Genomic DNA, 17958 nt, shown 5'->3' with positions numbered 1-17958 from the left:
CTTTTAGTTTTATTGTTCACCAAAAAAAGTGCCAAATGATTTCTAATTAAAAATTTTTTTATTTTAGATAAACTTTATATTTTCTAATTATGTATATAGAAACAAATAAACTTTACATTAAATAAATATAAAAGATACTATACTACTTGCGTAAAAAAAAGCATCAAAAGAGTTTGAAATTCAGTTTTTGCTGTGGTATCAAAACTGATATTGATAATTGTGAAACCATGCCATATATTGTCATATCACCCATCCCTATTATTTGCTATATAGCAGAAAAGGTTCCCACAGTTTTACAGTTTTTTTTAATAGTGTTCACCATAAGTAATAGACTACATTGTAACCTTGTCAGAAGTAAGTATATAAATGGCTGCTATTTTGCACTACATAAGTTTTACCAGCAAGGAAGCAAGCACTTAAGAAAGAGAGAGAGAGAGAGAATGACAGAGAGAGAATGACAGAGAGTGCAGAAATGAGGTAAGGAATTAAAAGTCAGTAGGCCTATGTAGTTTCTTAATTCACAGTGACTATTTATAATTAGCTTAACAAATTACACATTGTCACATTGGCTTTTAATGATGGTGATAAAACATAATAAAAGTTAAAAATTAGTTTTTTGGGGGTTTTTTGTAGTTTTTTATTTCCTACAGGGCAGGGGAAGGGAAGAGGTATATAAAATTAAAGCGAAAGTTTCTAAGTAGTTGCACACATCTAAATGCTTTTTGGCATTCAGAATAGGCCCAGATAGATTTCAGCCTAATAGGGATACCTGCACTGAATCTTCAATTTCACATGTATTTTGTGTATTTTCAAAATACAAAATACTGTATTTGTATTTAAATACATTTTCCCACACAGTATTTTGTATTTGTATTTAAATAAATTTTTCCACACAGTATTTTGTATTTGTATTTTAAATACATTTCCATGTATTTATGCCCATCTCTGCCTGTCTATATGACCTTACAGCTCACAGTGCATGTCAGAGCAAATGAGAATCATGAGTCAAAGGAACTGCCTGAAGAGCTCAGAGACAGAATTGTGGCAAGGCACAGATCTGGCCAAGGTTACAAAAAAATTTCTGCTGCACTTAAGGTTCCTAAGAGCACACTGGCCTCCATAATCCTTAAATGAAAGACGTTTGGGACGACCAGAACCCTTCCTAGAGCTGGCCGTCCGGCCAAACTGAGCTATCGGGGGAGAAGAGCCTTGGTGAGAGAGGTAAAGGAGAACCCAAAGATCACTGTGGCTGAGCTCCAGAGATGCAGTCGGGAGATGGGAGAAAGTTGTAGAAAGTCAACCATCACTGCAGCCCTCCACCAGTCAGGGCTTTATGGCAGAGTGGCCCGACAGAAGCCTCTCCTGAGCAAGACACATAAAAGCCTGCATGGAGTTTGCTAAAAAACACCTGAAGGACTCCAAGATGGTGAGAAATATGATTCTCTGGTCTAATGAAACCAAGATAGAACTTTTTGTCCTTAATTCTAAGCGGTATGTGTGGAGAAAACCAGGCACTGCTCATCACCTGTCCAATACAGTCCCAACAGTGAAGCATGGTGGTGGCAGCATCATGCTGTGGGGGTGTTTTTCAGCTGCAGGGACAGGACGACTGGTTGCAATCGAGGGAAAGATGAATGCGGCCAAGTACAGGGATATCCTGGACGAAAACCTTCTCCAGAGTACTCAGGACCTCAGACTGGGCCGAAGGTTTACCTTCCAACAAGACAATGACCCTAAGCACACAGCTAAAATAACGAAGGAGTGCCTTCACAACAACTCCGTGACTGTTCTTGAATGGCCCATCCATAGCCCTGACTTAAACCCAATTGAGCATCTCTGGAGAGACCTAAAAATGGCTGTCCACCAACGTTTACCATCCAACCTGACAGAACTGGAGAGGATCTGCAAGGAGGAATGGCAGAGGATCCTCAAATCCAGGTGTGAAAAACTTGTTGCATCTTTCCCAAAAAGACTCCCCACACAGCAAAAGGACTCCGTGGCGGATCCACCGCGGAGGTATCGCGCAGAGGTGGAAAGTCCAGGGCTCAAAAAGTAAAAGTCCTGCCAAATTTTTTTTTCCACCAATGAAGCGGTGTTAAAGTTAATGAGATAATTAAGTAATTAATTGAGTGATGATTGACCATTATTGAAGACACCTGATGATAACAAGCAGAATCACCAAAGGAGAAAATCACAATTTTTAAGACACCATCACAGAGGTCAGGGTTTGCTTTAGTTGAGCTCTTGACCCTTGACTTTTTAATATTAAAATTTATTTGGGCAGTTTTAACTGCATTAAAACCAGCCAGACAAGCAAAGTTAAAAGATGATCAGGTGGTGTTGGTTATGTTTCCACATAATCATTATTTGATCTGAATCACTGAACACATTTAGAGCTCAATCTCTGAGTTAGATTTACATTATTGATTACAGCAGAACTTTGAATCTTCAGCACAAGATCCAGTTTTTTTTTTTTCAAAATAAATCAATCATTAAAAGTTGTTCTGAGAAAAAAGGCTTTCATTTAGACACAGACATCAAGAATCAGCCTGTGAATCTCAACAATGGTGAGAATAATAAAGCATGTTGCAATGCATTCTGGGTGCCACCAATCAAAACTCATCTACGGCTCCCATCATACATTGCTGCATGAATAAATTATGAGCTGAATTGTCTTAGTAATTTCTTTATTCTCACTATTTAAATTTTGCTGTTTTTCTGTGACTTTTTAGTAGCTTGTTTTCTAATGTTCAGAGTTGATCAGTTTATCAGAATATGTTGCTTGTCACCGTCTTGATGTCTGTGTGTGCCTAAAAATAGGGTTTTTTTTTTTTGTTGATCAGAACAACTTTTAAGAAATCCTTCATATTTTATTGATAAAACTGATCTTCTGTATAATCACAGTGCTGCTGTAATCAATAATGTAAATCTAGTGATGTGACGTTTGACACCGAAGCTTCGAAGCTTGTATCAAAAAAACGAAACATCTCACAGTGAAGCACTGTATCGGAGCTTGATTCGTTTTGCTATAACCACGTGATCGGTGACGTCCGAAGCTTCGTTTTCGCACACGACCACGTGACTGCTTCGTAATCTGATTCACATAACGTGAACCCTTGCGCAAATGTGAAGTGTCATTTGCATTTTAGCAAAAGAATATGCCATAATACGAATAAATATTTACAAGTGCTCAGTTTGTATTTATTCCCAGTTCATACTTCATTCTATGACAATCATTTATTTTGATAATATATGCCAAAGCTTGCCTATTTCTCCCCCGAAATTTTATTCAGACTCATTTATTCAAATTGTGTAAGTAAAATGACACGTGAAAGACTTTTTTATGTATAATAATAATTTACATTGTTTTATACGCTTTTCATAGCACAAACTGATTTATGCGTCTGGGTTTTTCTACCTTTTTCTACCTTTTGACCACAAGATGTCGTTAGTGTGCACCGTGTTGAAAAGCTTCGAGTAATGAACCTTTTCATGAAACACTTGAGGGGAAAGCATCGGTGCTTCACAAAGCTTCATTTCGCCATCACTATGTAAATCTAACTCAGAGATTGGGTTCTAAACGAGATCATATCAAATAATGATTATGTGAAAACAACCAACACCACCTGATCATATTTTCTCTTTGCTTGTCTGGCTGTTACAACTCAGTTACAGCAGCCCAAACAAATTCCAATATTAAAAAGTGAAGGGTCAAGAGCCCAACTAAAGCAAACCATGACCTCTGTGATGGTGGCTTAAAAATTGTGATTTTCTCCTTTGGCGAGTCTGCTTGTTATCATCAGGTGTCTTCAATAATGCTCAATCATCACTCAATTAATCACTTATTTATCTCATTAACTTTAACAGCACTTCAGCGGGTGAAAAAAAAATATAGCAGGACTTTTACTTTCTGACCCCTGGACTATACACCTCTGCCGCGAACGGACCCGTATCGGAGTTCACTTGCGCGCAGTGACGGATCTGTAACGAAGGCGGATCGCGGACCCCGCCTTGGCTCCGCGCTGCATCCGCGATTAAAACCTTACCTCCGCGGCGGGTCCGTTTGGGACCCGCAAATTGATACAACCGTTACAGTAAAGGCGCGTGCGCGTCCGCGGATCCAACATGGGTCCGCTCAAAACCCGCTGATTGACAGTAGAATTTATGGCGTCGCCCGGAGGCGGATCTGATCCTCTGGGCGGTGTCAAAACGAATGTGACAGTCACGCGGATTTGGCAATTTGAATGCGGATCCGCCTAGGAGTCCCCTGCTGTGTGGGTCATGGCTGTATTAGATCAAAAGGGTGCTTCTACTAAATACTGAGCAAAGGGTCTGAATACTTAGGACCATGTGATATTTCAGTTTTTCTTTTTTAATAAATCTGCAAAAATGTCAACAATTCTGTGTTTTTCTGTCAATATGGGGTGCTGTGTGTACATTAATGAGGAAAAAAATGAACTTAAATGATTTTAGCAAATGGCTGCAATATAACAAAAAATGAAAAATTTAAGGGGGTCTGAATACTTTCCGTACCCACTGTATATATTTAGAAGTGTATATATATATATATATATATATATATATATATATATATATATATATATATATATATATATATATATATATATATATATATAAAATTTTATTTATCCTATATTTAAACAGGAAGATCCCATTGAGATATCACAATCTCTTGTTCCAGGGAGACTTAGTCAAGACGGCAGCACACAGAGTTTCACACAAAAACAGTGTGCTAAAAAAAACACAGTTAATAAAAATAGGGTCAAGAAAAGCACTTACAAGACTCCTTTAAATCAGTTTGCAAAATACATTTAAAAGTATTCAAAGGTGACAAAAAAACTCAAACTAGAGTACCTTTTGCAAGTCATTCCATGCCCAATCAGGGAATAAAAGGAAAAGCATTCTGTCACATCCACACTCTACATGAACTTTCAGTTTGTTTGTTTTCTTCTGTCATGTGCTTCTTTGTTCTAGTTTCCCATCACAATCTGTTACCATGGACACTAATCATATTCATCACAGCTGTTAGTCATTTTAGTTTATTAGTCTGTGTATATCAGTTCAGTTCTGTTGGTGTGTCTTTGTCGGGTCTTGTTTGTTCTGAGTTGGTGTATGTTCTTATCTGGATTCTGGATTCTCCCTGTGAATTATCAAGTAAGGACTTGTTTAACTCTTATCTTCCTCATTGTATGTTTGATACACCACCGTCATGTAACACATACCATAACTGTTTGTATGAAAAGCTGAGAGTTTTGAAATATAAGAAGGTAATTTACTAAAAATAAGTTATCTACCTAAAATATAAACCTGAAATATGAATGTTCAAATCAAAATTATTATTTTTTTTACTACTGTAAAATATGCAAACAAGAAAATATACTGAAAAAAAGTAAAAAGAAAAAATGTGTTAATAGATATATAAAAAAAATATAAAAGTAGAAATATTGACATATTTGTCTTGGAAAAAAAATATTAAAATCTAACAGTTATCATTTCCTGAAACCTTCCTGATGCCTCAAATGAAATGCTTTGCTTACTGCGATTTTGAGCTCTTCCTTCATCCTGGCAGTGTCTCTGGAGTCCAGTTGTGTTCTTATTATTTCTGAGTTCATTTTCATAAAAGTCCTCTAATTCCATTATTTGTTCTTGGGTCTTGCAGTACGTCTTGACAGATGAGCTGTGGTTCTTAGAATGATGCCTACTTGTAAGCTAAACGTCTTAGCCTGGCATTCCTGTCTTTGTTTCTCTCTGGTCTTGGCTGCTGTTTACTGTGTTTATAAGGCAGATTTGTTATCAGATTCAGAAAGAGCTTTATTGCCAAGAGTGCTTGCGCACACACGGAATTTACCCTAATGTTGATGCTACCAGTGCACACATACAACAAGACACAATAACATTTAAGAATAAAACAAAGTATAAAGTCACTGACTTAGACAGAATAAACATTTTCAGATAATCAACTTATTTTCAGTATTGTGAATAATAATATGAACAAATAGGACTACATGATTTTACAAAGTAAATGATCAAATATTTAAAAAAAAAAAATGGTTCGAGTGAATGATTCAGTTACTCATAAACACTTGAGTTGTTTCATTACTGGATGAATCAGCATTTCTGATCAAATCTCTTGAATGATTCAATGACAAACACATTTTTATCAGTCACATGTCACCACCTACTGGTGTCACAATGTAATTGCCATATGGAGAAAAAACACAGAAAAAAATTGCATGTCATGTGACTTAACCAAAGCACATTATTGGCTAAACTAAGGTCTTCTCTTACCAACAAAAAAACCTAGAATGTTCTCTTCAAGAGACAGTGGCAAGGAAATGAACGCAAAGAGTATGTTGCCATATGGCAACACCATGCGGTAGAGGGTTAAAAAATAAAGTTTTAATGTCCCAGACCCCATAAGGCCCAGAAAAAATACCCTGGGGTTCCCCTGGTTTTTCATTAAAGAAATTTACTAGAAACATAATATATAAGGTATATATAACAATATATATATTTTTAATCAAATTGTTCCGCTGATGCTACCAATTTCATAAGAAGCTACTCCAAATTAGGTTAAAAATGATGAAATATGAAAAACACGATCAACGCCAAGATTATGGACATTCTCGTCTCAGCTGTCAGTAGTCAAACACCGCTCATTAATGTAAAAAATTTTTGAAATGACTAATCAAATCAAAGTAGGCAGGCTTTATGTTTACAGAAGCTGCTGAATGATGATCATGAATTCAAGCGAGACGCTTCGGTCATAAAGTGTGAGATAAACAAACTCAGCATTTAATATTTGTCAGCTGTTTTACAATAGAAATGTTAAACGACCAACAGAAGTATTCAGGGATGAAAACATATAAACTTTTGTTTAATTTAGCTATTTTTTTGTTGAAAATATAGGCTACGTGATTCATTATAATTCATAACTGTCAATGTGACGAGATATACTTTGTGACAATGTGATGAGATGAGAAAAAATAACGAAGCCGTTCATCAGGCATACAATTAAAAATGAATGTGCATGCGCACTCCGAAACAAGCCCAAACGGATGAGAAGAATGGCAACAGAACAAATCAAGGAGATGCGCTGAATGAAATTGCACATAACATTCAGTCTGTGACAGTAGATGGCGCTGATGGTACATTCAGCCGTAAGCCATAACAAAGCAGTTGCTGTACTTTGTGTTTTCTAAACAGTATTTAAATATGCTGTTTGGGGTAGCAACAAACCAACAGACATAAGTAGAATGCATATGGCTGTCACGCTGGAAGCTCATAATTTTATTTAATTTTGTTGATTATTTTTCCAGGTTTTCTAGTTTTTTCAGGACGCGTGGGAACCCTGTCTCTTCCAGTTCAGCTTTGGCCAAAAGGGAAGGAAAACAATCATACAGAGAAGTGTTCATTTAAGTCTTCAGCTTTATTGTAAAATTATCAGGGTTTATACAGACCCCTTCACACACAACACGGATGCACTCCACCCACACAGAATCCTGTTTGTTCAAGCAATTTCCCTTCATTAACAGAGCATTGTTACGAACCCCACTTTTAAAGAACTCGCTAGGGAAGGGGGTAAGCAACATAAAAGGACACGCAAGACAAAAGAGTAACAATTTATCCGTTAATTAATGCCGCAGCACTCGCGTATCACAGGCAACTGTTCAGATAGTATAGAACCAGCACTCTGATACAACGAACATGAAATAAACACACAGATCAACAAAATAAGACAACATAAAACAAAACAAACAGCTTCATAACATCAGCGGGCCATAAGGACGCACACAGAGCTCGTCAGGCACAACTGGCCGTCCGCGTCAGCTTACCACACGAGCCCTCTCTCAAGTGTGCGCCACGCTCACGTAGAGCTAAAGACAGTGGCAGTGGCAGCTACACGACAGGTGTTGTAGTCATAGGGAATTCCCAAGTGCGCACCATGCTCACATAAAGCCAAAGACAGTGGCGGTGGCGGCCTGGCATCTGGAGATGTAGTCGTTGGAATCTCAAGTGTGCACCACGCTCACATAGAGCTAAAGACAGCGGCAGTGGTGACCTGGTGACTGGAGTTATGATGGAGGCAGCACAAGTTCGACACTCAACAGCACACCCCCGCGTCTACACGCTCCCGTCTTATATTGAACCCAGCGCGTCGTAAATGAATGAGGCGCAGGTGCACAGGGGCGGAGCTTACCCTCGGGGGAAGAGAAAGACACAAATTAATATAAAGAAAGAATACACACCACACTAAATAATAAATACAAAGGCTTTGGCCGTAACACTTCCCCCCCTGAAAACAGAAACAGATTTCCTATTTTCTCCTTATAGCCTGTTGGAGAGACAAGGGAAAAAAAAAACTGTTTCTGAGTATTAAAGATAAAGCCTAGCCCCGTGACAAGACATCGGCGACCACATTCTCAGATCCCTTTTTATGACGGATCTCTAGGTTATACGGCTGCACCATTAGTGACCATCTCATTAAGCGCTGACTGTGATTGTACATCTTACTGAGGAAGACTAGTGGATTATGATCCGATAAACTATAACAGGGAAAATACTGGCTCCAACGTAAACATAAAAATGCTGCAATGCCAGTAAGAGTGCTAAGGTCTCCTTCTCGATTGTCGAGTAGTTAAGCTGATGACAGTTAAACTTAGCCGAAAAGTAGGATACTGGATGAGCTATTCCGTCAGCACCCTCTTGTAGAAGAACAGCTCCCGCTCCGACAGCACTGGCATCCACCTCCAGCTGGAACGCCCGAGTCACATCCGGAGCCGAGAGAACAGGAGCACTGCACAGGAGAGATTTTGCAGACAAAAATGCCTGTTGGCAGTCACTAGTCCAACTAAAATCCACTTTAGGGCTACACAAATGAGTTAGAGGAGCAACAGCACTCGAAAAGTTCTTGAAGAAACACCGGTAGTATCCTACCATTCCAAGGAATCTACGCAGCTCTCGCCTCGTAGTAGGTACCGGGTACTCAAGAACAGCAGTCACTTTTACATCCAAGGGCCGAACCTGCCCGTTTCCTACCTGTTTTCCTAGGTATGTGACCGAAGCTTTAGCGAATTCGCACTTTTTCAAATTCAACGTAAGAGATGCAATGGATAAGCGATGAAATACATCGTGCAAAGTCAACAAGTGTTCAGCCCAGGTGGATGAATAGATGACTACATCATCCAGATAGACGTTACACTTGGGCACTTCGCCCAAAACCATGGACATCAAGCGCTGAAACGTCGCCGGTGCGTTTCGCAGGCCGAAAGCCATCCGTGTGTATTGAAGGAACGAATCTGGAGTAACGAACGCGGAGATCTCAGAAGCGCGTTCGGTTAGAGGCACCTGCCAATAACCTTTTAATAGATCTAGTTTTGTGATATATTTCGCTACTCCAAGATTATCAATACAGTCATCGATGCGCGGCAATGGAAAAGCATCAGGCACAGTGACAGAATTAACCTTCCTAAAGTCAGTGCAAAAACGGACGGTCCCATCAGATTTTGGCACTAAAATGCATGGCGAGCTCCAAGGGCTGGCACTCGGAACAGCAAAACCATTTTGCAAAAGATACGTTACCTCGCGTTTCATTTCTTCCCGTTTACTTACCGGACAGCGGTATGCATGTTGCTTAATGGGTAATGCACTACTAACATTTATATCATGCGCAATGATATAAAAATTTCGTTAAGGCCTTCGTCACAGATTTGGCAGTTATGCTTCTCAAAGAAATCGCTTCTGGGAACCGAGTAGCCACTCACATTATCGTCAATAAGTATTGACAACCAGACTTGGCGCGGGGAAGTGGACCCACACAGTCTACCAAAACGCGCTCAAACGGCTCTCCTACGGCAGGAATAGGACAGAGAGGAGCGGGTGGCACCACCTGGTTAGGTTTTCCCCCAACCTGGCAAATATGGCATGTTTTACAATACTTGGAGACATCAGTTTTTAATCCTGGCCAGAAGAAATGTTGGAGCACACGATTATAGGTTTTATTAATTCCTAGATGTCCAGACCAAGGATGATAGTGGGCTAAACTTAATACCTGCTGTCGAAATTGCGAGGGAACCACAATTTGATGCACCACGTTCCAATCATCTGCCTGCTCAGCACACAACGTACTGCTCCATTTGCGCATCAGCACTGCGTCACTCCAGAAAAAACTTTGATTACGCGGCGACATCGAACTGTTCTCAGCACTGGCACGACACTTTCGTAAAGTCGGATCGTTTTTCTGCGCCTCAATCAAGGCTTCACGTGAGATTGACGCATCAGCAGCCAAATCAAAGTAAGCGTGTGAACTCTGCATTACTTTAGCCTCATCCAAAGATTCTGGAGATACATCATCTCCTAGAAGCTCTGAAAAAATAGTGTCACTGAGGTTAGTATCTTGAACGTCACGTTTTGCTTGTGCTCGTGTCGTAACAGCACTTATTCAAAACACATCAGGTAAAGTTGCAGCGAGTACATCAGACTGCGTATCTCTGCACGGAGCATCAGTCACTTTTACGACCGGCATAACCTGGCCACCAGCGATATCATTCCCCATTATAAAATCAATACCTTTCACAGGCAAGGATGGGCGAACTGCGACTTCAAAGCACCCAGATGCCAATTCAGAAGTTACCCATATGCGATGAAGAGGAACAGTTACGAACCCCATTTCAATACCCTGCACAATCGTGCTGGTTTCACACGCGGAGCCCGCAGAGAAATCTAAAACGTCCGACAATATAAAAGACTGAGATCCTCCAGTGTCACGCAAAATTCGCACTGGTTTACGACTTTCGACATCATTCAAAGATACAAAACCGTCAAACACGAAAGGCTGGAAACAGGGATCCAGAGTAGAAGTAGTGCCGGAGGAATAGAGAGTTTTAACCAAAACGGTACCTCGAGGTTGAACAGAGAAAGACTCTTGTCGCTCATGCTTTCGTTTTAGGCTATGACAATCAGCCATTACATGTCCAAGTTTGTGACAATAACTACACTCTTTACGGGACTTCGGAGCATTAGGAACCCATTTACATTTACCATCAGAGACCATCTCATTCTCCTTTGGTACTGAACCTCCAGAATCACTTGAACGCTTAAAAAACACCGGTTTGTGCATCAGAGCATATTCATCTGCGAATACAGCAGCCTGCTGCACCATACTGACTTTTTGTTCGTTTAAATACAAAGCAGTGCGCTCCGGAATGCAGTTCTTAAATTCCTCAATCAACATTAACTCTCGCAGAGAAGTGTAGTCTGCGACCTTACACGCTTTAATCCAGTGGTCAAACAACATTCCTTTCTCACGAACAAACTCGACATAAGTTTGAGACGCGGATTTCTTCATGGTACGGAAACGTTGTCGGTAATGCTCGGGGACCAACTCATACGCCCTCAGAATCGCATTTTTCACGGCTTCGTATTGAACGCTCTCGTCTAACGAAAGAGATGCACACACGTCTTGTGCCTTACCTGTTAGTTTACACTGTAACATCAAAGCCCAAACTTCAGTTGGCCACTTCAGAGCACTCGCGATTCGTTCAAACGCTTGAAAGTAAGCTTCCACTTCTTTCTCCCGAAAAGGTGGGACTATCGAGATATTTTTAGCCACGTCGAAATGAGGAGACGATACAACTACAGACTCGGATACATTACCTGACGGAACAGAATTATTAGAGACAATATTCGAATTTGATGGACCAGCAGCTGTCTCAGAGCAATCGTTCAAACTAGATGTTTTAGGAATCGTTTGTTTAGAGAGATCTTGAGCAGCCTGCAACTCCACCTGCCGAAGTCGCACTTTTGTATCAGCATCAATTCGATACATCTCAATCTGCCATTTTAAATCATCTTGTCTCGCCTGAGCTCGATCCTGAGTCTCTAACTGTAGACGAGCTAAACGAACTTTTAAACGCAAATCCGAACGAAATTCAGGCGATGCCTCTGTAGAAAGAGAAATCGGTTCGAATTTAGGCATTGAAAATGGTGCACTCACCCCTGCACCAGTAGTCACTGGAGTGGACTGATCACCAACCGGCACTCGTGAAGGACTTCCTGCAGCAGTTATCGCGGGACCAGCTGCTTCCCCAGAAACTGCTTCCATCGAAGGAAACACCCCTTTGTCAACCAAAGCAACCAAAGCAGACGCAATACAGGCTTTTATTTCCGCTTTACGCTGTGTTTTAGAAACAGAAATCTCATAACGCTGAGCAATCAGAAACAGATCATTTTTTCGACACGCCTCTAACCCCTCAACACTAGGCTGATCTATGAAATGAAAATTTTAAAATGAATTTGTTCAAATCAAAAGTTGCCTTTTTTTTTTACAAAACCGGTGTGGAAACAAATAAGGAAAATCCACACACACTCCGGACCTACCTACCTACCCAGAAGTCTAACTACCTCCTATAGCTAGTCTTCGGAGGGTACCGATTAAGAGATTGCTCTCTCCCCCGGAATACCTCCAAACAAAACAAACTAAAATAATAAAGAAAACAACAAACAGTAAACCGTAGCCAGAACTGGCGCTAAGCACAGCCCTGTTGGCTTACTCTGACTAACCGGAGAATGTGTAGGACAAACCTGATCCGCTCCACACCAAACAAATCACGTTAATTACTGGCAGCTAAATTCTCGGGAAACAATACTTACAAAGGATCCCGGACGAGCCCCCATTTATGTTACGAACCCCACTTTTAAAGAACTCGCTAGGGAAGGGGGTAAGCAACATAAAAGGACACGCAAGACAAAAGAGTAACAATTTATCCGTTTATTAATGCCGCAGCACTCGCGTATCACAGGCAACTGTTCAGATAGTATAGAACCAGCACTCTGATACAACGAACATGAAATAAACAAACACACAGATCAACAAAATAAGACAACATAAAACAAAACAAACAGCTTCATAACATCAGCGGGCCATAAGGACGCACACAGAGCTCGTCAGGCACAACTGGCCGTCCGCGTCAGCTTACCACACGAGCCCTCTCTCAAGTGTGCGCCACGCTCACGTAGAGCTAAAGACAGTGGCAGTGGCAGCTACACGACAGGTGTTGTAGTCATAGGGAATTCCCAAGTGCGCACCACGCTCACATAAAGCCAAAGACAGTGGCGGTGGCGGCCTGGCGTCTGGAGATGTAGTCGTTGGAATCTCAAGTGTGCACCACGCTCACATAGAGCTAAAGACAGCGGCAGTGGTGACCTGGTGACTGGAGTTATGATGGAGGCAGCACAAGTTCGACACTCAACAGCACACCCCCGCGTCTACACGCTCCCGTCTTATATTGAACCCAGCGCGTCGTAAATGAATGAGGCGCAGGTGCACAGGGGCGGAGCTTACCCTCGGGGGAAGAGAAAGACACAAATTAATATAAAGAAAGAATACACACCACACTAAATAATAAATACAAAGGCTTTGGCCGTAACAGCATCCTTATAGTTAATCTGCACATTTGCAGAAGGAATATGTGGAATATTAGTTTCAGAGAAACAACAGATTGCTGAGCCAATCAGCAGTAGGGGTGTGTTCACTCATGATGGAGGAGGAGAGAAACTGAGCCAATCAGCAGTAGGGAGGGTGTGTCCAGATAAATGGGGGAGGAGAGAGAGTGAGCAAGAGTGAGATTTGAAGAAAGACTAAGTTTAGATGGCTGAGAGCCATTAGAAAAAAAAAGCTCAGAGGAATATGACTGAAAAAAGAAGGGTTACGATCATTCAAGAGCTTTAGGACCTGTGGTAATAGAAAAGTTATGTGAACTCAACAACTGAAACAGAACTCAGGTTGAATGAGTTATAGTAAATTTATAGTTACCAGCATGATAATTGTATAATAATTGTATGACTAAGTGATTAATTAAGTGATGATTGAGCATTATCAAAGACACCTGCTGTTAACAAGCAGAATCATGGAGGAAAGGGGAACAAGAAGAATGGAAAAATCATCGTAAATAACTTCTAAAACTTAGGATAACCTCCCAACTATGAAGTCAATATAATGCCACATATATTTGCAAAAGAATAAAGTAAATAAATAAAGTTTTGCAAAAGAAAAATAAAGTATTGAGAGAAAAAATATGTTTTGCAAATAAAAATAAATCAATGACTGCTGTAAAAGAAGCGCATCTCTGCAACATTTTGTTTTGCAGAGATGATTTTCCAACACTTCTCTGTCCGTTTCAGTTCATGGCATTGTTTTGACATGGGGGCGGGAACAGATTAATTTTGCACCCCTGAGAGGAACTGTATTATATGGGCGCTTCATTCAAACTGACCTGAAGTGCTGTTTGTGTGGTTTCCAAAAGTTTATTGGACACTAAGGTTTCTTTATATTTCCATTAGGAAAAACTCAAGATTATACACAAATGTGACCTGGACCACAAAACCAGTCATAATTCGCACAGTTATACTTAAAGGGTTACTTCAGGATTTAGCATTAAGCTTTGTATTAGTAGAATACCACCAGTATTTTCGAATTACCGTGCTTTCCCCCTTCATATCAGCCCGAGATGAGAGATTTATGCATTTTTATTCTGTAAAAAAGCCTCTGATGACGCAAAAATCGTCATTTTGCGTCATCGGAGGCTTTTTTGGCCAGAGGCTTAAAACTACAGCCAGTAATAGCAAGTAGTTCGACATTTTTTCGCCACGCCCATATGCACGTTTGAGGTTACTCACGGACATAGATCAAAGATTTTATCAAAAGTGGGTGTCAGTTATATTTTTAACATTATTTTGTTATAGTCTGCACTACATCAGTGGTAATTCTCGCAAATTCATCGGTCTCTGCAGTCATCTCAACCAATACAGCAACAGGCTTTTGTGGTAAGTTAGCATAAAGGGCAGCGAAAGAAGTGCATTCTGGGAGTTGTTGTCTTTCATCCACATTAGTCAAAAATACATTTTCTGCCTTTTCTCAGTCTAGAAAGCTCCAAATTCAAAAATAATTTCACATTTCTACTACATAAATGACCAATTTTAAATACACATTCATCTTTCCAGGGGTGAAGTACTCCTTTAAAGCAATAGCCAACAATAGGTCAAAATATATTATTTTTCTTTTATGCCAAAAATCATTAGGATATTAAAGGTGCCCTAGAATTAAAAATTGAATTTATATTGGCATAGTTAAATAACAAGAGTTCAGTACATGGAAATGGCATACAGTGAGTCTCAAACTCCATTGTTTCCTCCTTATATAAATCTCATTTGTTTAAAAGACCACCGAAGAACAGGTGAATCTCAACATAACACCGACTGTTACGTAACAGTCGGGGTGTATGCCCCCAATATTTGCATATGCCAGCCCATGATCAATGCATTAGACAAGGGCAGAACCTCTGGATGTGCACAGCTGAATCATCAGACTAGGTAAGCAAGCAAGAACAACAGCAAAAAATGGCAGATGGAGCGATAATAACTGACATGATCCATGATAACATGATATTTTTAGTGATATTTGTGAATTGTCTTTCTAAATGTTTCGTTAGCATGTTGCTAATGTACTGTTAAATGTGGTTAAAGTTACCATTGTTTCTTACTGTATTCACGGAGACGAGCCGTCGCTATTTTCATTTTTAAACACTTGCAGTCTGTTCTTTATAAATGTTCTTTATAAATCTCTCCAACAGTGTGTAATGTTAGTTTTAGCCACGGAGCACTATCAAACTCATTCATAATCAAATGTAAACATCCAAATAAATACAATACTCACAGGAATCGATGTATGCATGCAGCACGCATGACGGACATCTTGTAAAGATCCATTTTGAGGGTTATATTAGCTGTGTAAACTGTGTTTCTGCTGTTTAAGGCAAGCGCGAGCTCCGGGGGTGGGGGAGCACGAGAATTAAAGGGGCCACAACCTATATATCGGTGCATAGTTAATGATGCCTCAAAATAGGCAGTTAAAAAAATGAATTAAAAAAAAAATCTATGGGGTATTTTGAGCTGAAACTTCACAGACACATTCAGGGGACACCTTAGACTTATATTACATCTTTTAAAAAGAAGTTCTAGGGCAACTTTAAGTAAAGATCATGTTTGATTTTTGATCATGTTTGATCACATTTTGATCCAAATGTCCATCAGTGATGTGACAGTACGAGTCTCAGCATCACTGCAGTATACGCCTACTGGGGTTTTGCATAATGCAAATAAAATTTTTGCAATGCTGAAAAATACAAATTTGCATTTGTTTTGGATGCTGTAATTAACTCAAAAACTATTAAGTCTGACTCATATGAAATATTATTTGTGTGATCAAGTGTTGTCTGCTGGTCATTTCACTTTTAAATGCATGATACCCTATAAGCAAAGTTATGTCCAGAAGATGTCTTGGCACACATTGAGAAGACATCCACTGAGGAGCCAGAATGAAAGTTTTTATGATGTTTATTTCTTGACATCTTCTGAACGTCCGATATAGATGTTCATGAAACCCCTATACAAGTTTTTAAAAAAGATAAAAAATAATGTTTCTAAGAGCAGCTCAAGTGTCTCAGTACCATCTCCTCACAGCAAGAAGGTCTCTGGTTTGAGTCCCAGCTGAGCCAGAAAGTCTGAGTCCAAAGACTGTTCTGCCAGTTTCCTTAAATACCCAGACCAGAACAAAAGATTTGTATATATATTTCACAAATATTATGCCCCAAAGGGTTGAACCTGGTTTCGGGGGAGAAGAGCAATGATTATCAGAAGGACGACCCAAAAAGGAGAACAGAATTCCATTTTTTTTTAAGCTTTCACATAATATGATGAATATCTGGTGAAATTGAGACCATTTTATCAATCACACTGAGACAAAATGATACCAAACATGAACAGGAAAAAAACAAGATATTCACAAGATACATCGGTAGCACTTTATTTTACAGTACGTGTACTTTCCTGGTACATATATAGTAATTATGCTGTACGTACAGGTAAAAGAGTGGTAACACAAGGTACTTACCTGACATGTATGTACATGGAAACTAATAAGAAACACTGCTGTACTTTACAATGGTACATACATGGTAATTACTTTGTACCTATAGACAAGTGTTGGGTAATAACAGGTGCTTACTTATAGTGTCCGTATATGGTAACTAACAGACACATTACTGTACTTACTAATGGTGTTTACATGGTAACTATGTAGTACTTACGGACAAGTGTGGGTAATAACAGGCACTTATGTGTGGCAACTAGTAAGACACATTAATGTACTTAGTAGTGGTATATACATGGCAACTATGTTGTACTCACAGACTAGTGTGGACACACATAACAGACACTTACTTACAGTGTGTGCATGTTAACAACAGTACAAAACAGAGGCTTACCAATAGTGTTTTCCCACTGATGCCATTTAAAAAACATAATTCTCAAGAAATAAAGTAATTGTTTTGCTGCACTATTTATGTACTTTATTTAGTGTTTTATGCACTGTTAATAATAAATTGCTCTCCACAATAGTGCATCTTACTTTGCAGTCCTTACTAGTTAATATGCTTAAGCTTATTATTACAAAGGTTAAAGAGCTGGTAATTCCTATGTAATGTTTATGTACAAGGGTGCACTTTATTTTACAGTCCTATTTCCATGTACTTACTATGAACGTACTAGTGAATATACCAAATAGTTAATGTGTAAGTTACACCTGTGGCCGGTTGCATAAACTTAGCCTCTAAGTTAAGACTGTGACTTAAGATCTAGTTTGACCAACTAGCACTTAGTTAGGGCTAATCAGTCTTACTTTTCTGATTAGACTGATCTACCTTTTTATGTAACTGACTTTACAAAGTTAGTACCAGTCAAAAATAGATGATTTTAGTTTTAAGACTAGTCTAAGCAGTTTATGCAACTGGCCACTGTAAGAGCTGGTAATTCCTATCAGTGATGCGGGGGTCAATGTATAAACAACCCGCACCCGACCAACGTTTTCAACTAACCCGCCCG

At 39.6% G+C, this 17958-nt stretch overlaps 1 protein-coding gene across 2 annotated transcripts in view; it reads right to left on the bottom strand.

Annotated features, from left to right (window-relative positions):
* Window positions 1–5761, bottom strand: part of LOC125271385 (C-type lectin domain family 4 member E-like) — a 58091-nt gene extending 52330 nt beyond the window's left edge. The window contains exon 1 of one of the 2 annotated variants that reach the window (XM_048195467.1): window positions 5559–5761. In XM_048195467.1, coding sequence (XP_048051424.1) covers window positions 5559–5658 — 100 coding nt within the window. In that variant the 5' untranslated portion in view covers window positions 5659–5761. The remainder of the gene's footprint in view (window positions 1–5558) is intronic. The other variant, XM_048195465.1, reaches the window with a different exon arrangement.
* Window positions 5762–17958: the final 12197 nt, after the last annotated feature.

Source organism: Megalobrama amblycephala, linkage group LG7 (assembly GCF_018812025.1).
Source record: "Megalobrama amblycephala isolate DHTTF-2021 linkage group LG7, ASM1881202v1, whole genome shotgun sequence".
Taxonomy (NCBI): domain Eukaryota; kingdom Metazoa; phylum Chordata; class Actinopteri; order Cypriniformes; family Xenocyprididae; genus Megalobrama; species Megalobrama amblycephala.
The sequence above is the reverse complement of the archived record's forward strand: the minus strand, read 5'-3'. Positions and strand labels throughout refer to the sequence as shown.